Source organism: Lagenorhynchus albirostris, chromosome 1 (genome assembly GCF_949774975.1).
Source record: "Lagenorhynchus albirostris chromosome 1, mLagAlb1.1, whole genome shotgun sequence".
Lineage (NCBI taxonomy): Eukaryota > Metazoa > Chordata > Mammalia > Artiodactyla > Delphinidae > Lagenorhynchus > Lagenorhynchus albirostris.
This window is the reverse complement of record NC_083095.1, coordinates 173,547,618-173,555,838: the sequence shown is the minus strand read 5'-3', so window position 1 is coordinate 173,555,838 and position 8,221 is coordinate 173,547,618. Positions and strand designations below refer to the sequence as shown.

The window sequence follows — 8,221 nt, the reverse complement described above, 5'->3', positions numbered from 1 at the left end:
TCAAACAACAATCATTTACAAATTATAATGAAAGAATAATGTACCATTACCAAAAAAAGCCCAGGTACAGATATATCAAGAAGTGTACAGGATTTACATAATGAAAAAAGCTACCAAAGGCTAATGAAGGACATAAAATAAGACAAATTGAGACATAACATGTACCTGGATACACTGATACGAGAGACTGATTCTCAGTTAAAATTCTCTTAACCTAATTACAATCAAAATCTCACAAAGAACTCTCTTTAGCTTGGCATAGTGATTAAAAGTTCATCTCAAATAATGTAGAGGTAAACACTTCCAAGAGAATACTGAAAAGGAAGAATAAGGAGGGGAACCTTGGACCTGTAATAGATATTTATATTTTATACACTACTGACGCTAGAAGAAGCAGACCAGAATGGAAAACCCAGAAACAGAAAAAACATCCGAGAATTAAATGTAAGATTAAGGGGTAAACTAGGTGAGGAAAGATGGATTGTTTGGGACAAGTGGATAATCATTTTTTTAAAAGTTCTCAAATGTTACACCATGCTCCAAAATAAATCTTGAATTGATTAAAGATTTAATTAGGGGAAAATAAAAGCAAAAACTAAAATATAAGTGAAGAAAATGTGCAGACGGAACGCGGGGCCACAGGGGAGCGTCAGGAGGCATGCGGAAACGCGTCTTCATTTCATCTGGAAAACCTGCGTTGGTTTCTCCTTAAGTTTGCACTTGATGACACCTGTTGCCACGGTCTCTGGAACCATGAAAACAGCTTTCTGTAGTTACATCTGTTAAATTCCATGGAGAAAGCCTGGGGCCCAGAGGGATGTGGAAAGGAATAAACTGAGGGATAAGGAGATTTAGAGAGTATTTTTAGGGGAGCTCTCTGGGGGACGTGGCCTTCAGCATCCTGAAGCTCCCCGCCACTCTAGCCCCAGTCGCATGCGAAGACGACTTTCTCACGGGAGATTCTAACATTTGCAAATGTCCGGAAACGCTCAGCCAGCTCGCACCAACGTTGGAAAAGAACCCAGCGCGGCCCACAAAGAATCGCAGAGATTTCAGACGCTTGGGTCTCGCACATGCGCACTGGGTACTCCTGGTCTCCGGGCCTCTGTGCGCAAGCGCAGTGACGCCTTCTTACAAGGCGCGCACGCGCACTGCGTTTAGCTGTATCGCTTGGCTAGGGTTAGTCTGGGCTGAAACAGGAGAAACCGCGGAGTTTCCCAGCTGGGATGTTGTGGCCAGACCGCGTTGGCTTATCTGTACCGCTAGTGTTAGGCTCGGGAGACTGTGAGAAGCCGAGGGGGAGGTGAGGTGTGTCTGAAGCCTGTAGGCTCTGCAATGAAGAAGATTTTTGGCTTCGGAAGTAAGAAGGGCGAGTCGCCCTTCGGCTCCTTCACCAGCTCGCGGAGAGAGAGCGGTAATCGAATCAACTCCCGGCCCGAGTACCACATCCGAGACAAGGATCTCGGGAAGATCCACAAAGCTGCCAGCGTGGGCAACGTAGCCAAAGTGCAGCAGATTCTGTTGCTTGGGAAGAATGGCTTGAACGACAGGGACAAGATGAACAGGTAACTGGGGCGGGCGGGAGGAGGCGGGGCGGGCTTGGGTGGGGTCCCTGCTGTCAGTTTCCCCTCCGAGGCTCGTGGACACCCACGTGGGATCCCGCGCCCCGCAGACTTTATAGGCAGCAAAAGCCTTAGCTGGTTTCGGACCCGCTCATGATTCCCCTTATAGAGCACTTTACTGACAGTTTTAAAGTCATTTGACTGAATGTCAGTAACCACAGAAACGAAATTAAACATGAACAGTATCTTATTTTTAATGTACACATTTTTATACCGTAATGTTATATGTTACAGAGAAGTGCATAATGAGGAAAATGATCTGTCTCATGACAGATAAACTTCTGGACTAAAAATTCTTCAGATACAATCCAGTATCTTTTTTTTAAAAAATTAATTTATTTATTGCTGTGTTGGGTCTTCATTGCCGTGCGCGGGCTTCTCATTGTGATGGTTTCTCTTATTGTGGAGCACGGGCTCTAGGCGCGCGAGCTCAGTTAGTTGTGGAAGGTGGGCTAGGTAGATGTGGAACATGGGCTAGGTAGTTGTGGCTTGCCGGCTCTAGAGCGCAGGCTCAGTAGTTGTGGCCCATGGGCTTAGTTGCTCTGCAGCATGTGGGATCTTCCTGGACCAGGGCTCGAACCCGTGTCCCCTGCATTAGAAGGCGGATTCTTTTTTTAAAAATTTATTTATTTTAATTTATTTATTTTTGGCTGTGTTGGGTCTTCACTGCTGCACGTGGGCTTTCTCTAGTTGCAGCGAGTGGGGGGCTACTCTTCGTTGCAGTGCGTGGGCTTCTCATTGGGGTGGCTTCTGTTGTTGTGGAGCACGGGCTCTAGGTGCGCGGGCTTCAGTAGTTGTGGCATGTGGGCTCAGTAGTTGTGGTTTGCGGGCTCTAGAACGCAGCCTCAGTAGTTGTGGCACACGGGCTTAGTTGCTCCACAGTATGTGGGATCTTCCCCGACCAGGGCCCAAACCTGTGTCCCCTGCATTGGCAGGCGGATTCTTAACCTCTGTGCCACCAGGGAAGCCTGCAGTATCCGTTTTATATCAGTGTACACCTATGTATATATGTTCTCTACTGAAGGACCTTAGAAGACAGCTTTGAAGTGGGAAGATGGCTGTGTCCTTGAATAGGAAGACTCATTTTCTTAAAATATGGTCTTCCCATATTTAAACCAAATAAGCATATGGTGGTTTAAAATTTTTTGAGTTTCACATGCTTTCTTTATTTGTTGTGATGAAATTAAAAGTTTTATGTAGTAGACAAAGATTTGCCCTTCTAGATATCAAAATGTGCTGTAAGTTCCCACAAATTATTCGTTTACTAACAACTGAAAAGACAAATAAGTGAATGGAACAGAATAGAAAATGCCCAAACACCCAAATATATGTAAGACTTTAGAACTTGAACTGATGACATTTCATATTAGAAGGAAAAAATAAATTGTTTGTAAATGGTGGAGAAGTAAACTGCTAACTATTTAGAGAAAAGTAACTAGATTTTTATCTCACAAAAATAAGTTTCAGATGGAGTACAGATCAAAAATTTTAAATATTCAAAGTGAGAAAACGACTAGAAGAAAACAAAATTCCTATTTATACATTTTTTGTGCTGACAAAGACCTTCCTAAGAATGACTTCAAAAGCAAGAATTCTGGAGGTTGATTTAACAACATAAAAAAATTAAAACCCTCTGTAGATCAGAAAAGAAGATTAACAAAATAAAAGACAAAGAGCTTTTAAAATATATCAACATATTTGTATCAGGCAAGAAAACATATCTTCATTTTACAGAGAATTCTTTGAAATCAGTAAGGGGAAAAAACTTCTAATTTGAAATTGAGCAAAGTACTTTTTTGCATATCCATAAGTGACCAATGGATATAGGAAAAAAAATTTAGCATTTCTGGTAATAAAAGGAATTTAAGTTAAAGAGGAATGAAAAACATTTTCCCTTCACAAAGTTTGTGAAGATGAAGAACAGTGGTGCTTATACTGCTGTTTAAAGTCTAAGTTGCTTTTGACTTTTCAAATAGGCAATTTGGTGATAAGTACCACATTTAAAAAATGTATATTCCCTTTACACATCAATTCTCTTTATACAAATAAGAGGTAAATAATTAGAGATAAATTAGAGATAGGTAACATACAATTTGTTGTTCTCAACACTGCTTAAAATAGCAATGTATTAAGACAAACTCAAAGATTTTAAAAATAAATTACAGTGTATCTGGTATGGAGTAATATGTGACCATTGAAGGTGGCATAGATAACAGATGTGTGTTGACCTGCAGAGATGTACTTTGGTAGAACATTGAGAAAAAAAAATCAGTTTCCTTATATATAAACACAAAAAGACTATGGTCTTATCTTAGGCAAAAATATGTGCAAAAATATGATAAAATTTGTTATTTCTGCACACTTATAAGTGAAGCTTTCTTTTCCTTTTAAAAAAATCTGTGTGGCTTCCCTGGTGGCGCAGTGGTTGAGAGTCCACCTGCCTATGCACGGGATGCGGGTTTGTGCCCCGGCCCGGGAGGATCACACATGCCACGGAACAGCTGGGCCCGTGAGCCGTGGCCGCTGGGCCTGCGCGTCCGGCGCCTGTGCTCCGCAACGGGAGAGGCCACAGCAGTGAGAGGCCCGCGTACTGCAAAAAAAAAAAAAAAAAAAAATCTGTGATTTCTACAGTGAACATGTACAAAAATTCTAGTAAATGTTTAGTATTAGTGAAATAATTCTGGGAGAGAGCAGGAATATGAATCTTGTACAGATAAAAATAATTCCTCACTTTCTATTTTTTTTGGAAGTTTTTCAAGGATTGATATCTTCTGACAACTTTTAACCTCTTCAGAAGTAAAGGGAATCTTTTTATCCATGCCTGTAGATTTTACTAGGTATATATTTCGCTATATACACGTTTTTGATTTTGTGTAACTTTATTACCTATAATATGTAAATGATTATAGATTAATCATTTTACTTTATTGCAGTCTTATGAAAATAAAAAATAGTAAATCTAAGTGGTGATTATTACTATTGCAAAAGTTTATAGAGTTTTAGTTGTGTTCTTATGAAAATAAAAAATCAAAAATACAAATGTAAATGATTATTACTATTGCATAAGTATTGCTTTACTTCCCAAAAGTTTTCTTTAAAAATATCGAACTCTCCAAAGTAACAACTGACATCAGAAATACAAAGATTCATGAGAGATTACTACAAGCAACTATATGCCAATAAAATGGACAACCTGGAAGAAATGGACAAATTCTTAGAAAAGCACAACCTTCCAAGACTGAACCAAGAAGAAATAGAAAATATAAGCAGACCAATCACAAGCACTGAAATTGAAACTGTGATTAAAAATTTTCCAACAGGGCTTCCCTGGTGGCGCAGTGGTTGAGAGTCCACCTGCCGATGCAGGGGACACGGGAAGATCCCACGTGCCTCAGAGCAGCTAGGCCCGTGAGCCATGGCCACTAAGCCTGCGTGTCCGGAGCCTGTGCTCCACAACGGGAGAGGCCACAGCAGTGAGAGGCCCGTGTACTGCTAAAAAAAAAATTTTAAAAATCTTCCAACAAACAAAAGACCAGGACCAGATGGCTTCACAGGAGAATTCCATCAAACATTTACAGAAGAGCTAACACCTGTCCTTCTCAAACTCTTCCAAAATATAGCAGAGGGAGGAACACTCCCAAACTCGTTCTACAAGGCCACCATCACTGTGATACCAAAACTAGACAAAGATATAACAAAAAAAGAAAACTACAGACCAATATCACTGATGAACGTAGATGCAAAAATTCTCAAAAAAATACTAGCAAACAGAATCCAACAGCACATTAAAAGGATCGTACACCATGATCAAGTGGGGTTTATCACAGGAATGCAAGGATTCTTCAATATACACCAATCAATGTGATAAACCATATTAACAAACTGAAGAATAAAAACCATATGATAATCTCAGTAGATGCAGAAAAAGCTTTTGACAAAATTCAACACCTGTTTATGATAAAAACTCTCCAGAAAGTAGGCATAGAGGGAACTTACCTCAACATAATAAAGGGCATATATGACAAACCCACAGCCAACATTGTTCTCAATGGTGAAAAACTTAAACCATTTCATCTAAAATCAGGAAAAAGACAAGGATGCCCACTCTCACCACTGTTATTCAACATAGTTTTGGAATTTTTAGCCACAGCAATCAGAGAAGAAAAAGAAATAAAAGGAATCGAAATCGGAAAAGAAGAATTAAAGCTGTCACTGTTTGCAGATGACATGATACTATACATAGAGAATCCTGAAGATGCTACCAGAAAACTACTAGAGCTAATCAATGAATCTGGTAAAGTAGCAGGATACAAAATTAATGCACACAAATCTCTTACATTCCTAAACACTAATGATGAAAAATCTGAAAGAGAAATTAAGAAAACACTCCCATTTACCATTACAACAAAAAGAATAAAATACCTAGGAATAAACCTACCTAAGGAGACAAAAGACCTGTATGCAGAAAACTATAAGACACTGATGAAAGAAATTAAAGATGATACAAACAGATGGAGAGAGATACCATGTTCTTGGATTGGAATAATCAACATTGTGAAAATGACTATACTACCCAAAGCAAACTACAGTTTCAATGCAATCCCTATCAAACTACCAATGGCATTTTTCACAGAACTAGAGCAAAGAATTTCACCAGTTGTATGGAAACACAATAGACCCTGAATAGCCAAAACAATCTTGAGAAAGAAAAATGGAACTGGAGGAATCAGGCTCCCTGACTTCAGACTGTACTACAAAGCTACAGTAATCAAGACAGTATGGTACTGGTACAAAAACAGAAATATAGACCTCTGGAACAGAATAGAAGGCCCAGAGATAAACCCATGCACATATGGTCACCTTATCTTTGATAAAAGAGGCAAGAATATACAATGGAGAAAAGACAGCCTCTTCAATAAGTGGTGCTGGGGAAACTGGACAGCTACATGTAAAAGAATGAAATTAGAGGAATGAAATACCTCTAAAACTCTTAGAGGAAAACTTAGGCAGAACACTCTATGACATAAATCACAGCAAGATCTTTTTTGACCCACCTCCTACAGAAATGCAAATAAAAACAAAAATAAACAAATGGGACCTAATGAAACTTAAAAGCTTTTGCACAGCAAAGAAAACCATAAAATAGATGAAAAGACAACCCTCAGAATGGGAGAAAATATTTGCAAATGAAGCAACTGACAAAGGATTAGTCTCCAAAATATACAAGCAGCTCATGCAGCTCAATATCAAAAAAACAAATAACTCAATCCAAAAATGGGCAGAAGACCTAAATACACATTTCTCCAAAGAAGATATACAGATTGCCAACAAACACTTGAAAAGATGCTCAACATCACTAATCATTAGAGAAAGGCAAATCAAAACTGCAATGAGGTATCACCTCATACTGGTCAGAATGGCCATCATCAAAAATCTACAAACAGTAAATGCTGGAGAGGGTGTGGGGAAAAGGGAACCCTCCTGCACTGTTGGTGGGAATGTAATTGATACAGCCACTATGGAGAACAATATGGAGGGTCCTTAAAAAACGAAAAGTAGAGCTACCATACAACCCAGCAAACCCACTTCTGGACATATACCCTGAGAAAACCATAATTCAAAAAGAGTCATGCACCACAATGTTCATTGCAGCACTATTTACAATAGCTAGGACATGGAAGCAATCTAAGTGTCCATTGACAGAAGAATGGATAAAGAAGATGTGGCACACATATACAATAGAATATTACTCAGCCATAAAAAGAAATGAAATTGAGTTATTTGTAGTGAGGTGAATGGACCTAGAGTCTGTCATACAGAGTGAAGTAAGTCAGAAAGAGAAAAACAAATACCATGTTCTAACACATAGATATGGAATCTAAAAAAAAAAAAGGTTCTGATGAACCTAGGAGCAGGACAGGAGTAAAGACACAGACGTAGAGAATGAACTTGAGGACACAAGGAAGGGGGAAGGTTAGGTTGGGATGAAGCGAGAGAGTAGCAGTGACATATATACACTACTAAATGTAGAATAGCTAGCTAGTGGGAAGCAGCTGCATCACTTGGGAGATCAGCTCGGTGCTTTGTGACCACCTAGAGGGGTGGGATAGGGAGGGTGGGAGGGAGACGCAAGAGGGAGGGGATATGGGGATATATGTATACATATAGCTGATTCACTTTGTTATACAGGAGAAACTAATAAATCATTGTAAAGCAATTATACTCCAATAAATATGTTAAAAAAAGTATTGAACTCTCCAGTTATGTTTATCCATTGTTTAATCCATTTGTTCATCAAATATAACTTGAATACCTATTATGTAGCAGGTGCTTTCTACTCAGGACCCTGCATCTATCTCTCAGAACTCTTTCATCCTTAAAAACTTCATGTTGCCCCCGTGAGCACGATGAGAAATTTAAAATTTGAAGTATTAAGGCTTAGTCTCAATTGAAGCTTTTCTCCCTTCTTTCAAACAGAAGCATTTCTGAAGGTAGGAAATTGTAAAAGATAACCTTTACTTGTCCTTTTTGAACATTTATAATGGTATTAAATACTACTATTGATCATTGGAAATGCCTGATTTCACACAATCTATAAA

The 8,221-nt window shown here is 39.1% G+C and overlaps 1 protein-coding gene across 1 annotated transcript in view; it reads left to right on the top strand.

The window, feature by feature from the left end:
• The first annotated feature begins 1,290 nt into the window (after positions 1-1,290).
• Positions 1,291-8,221, top strand: part of ANKRD26 (ankyrin repeat domain containing 26) — a 93,020-nt gene continuing 86,089 nt past the window's right edge. Inside the window, exon 1 of the mRNA XM_060160453.1 lies at positions 1,291-1,565. Within this exon, the coding sequence (XP_060016436.1) occupies positions 1,336-1,565 (230 nt within the window). The 5' untranslated portion in view covers positions 1,291-1,335. The remainder of the gene's footprint in view (positions 1,566-8,221) is intronic.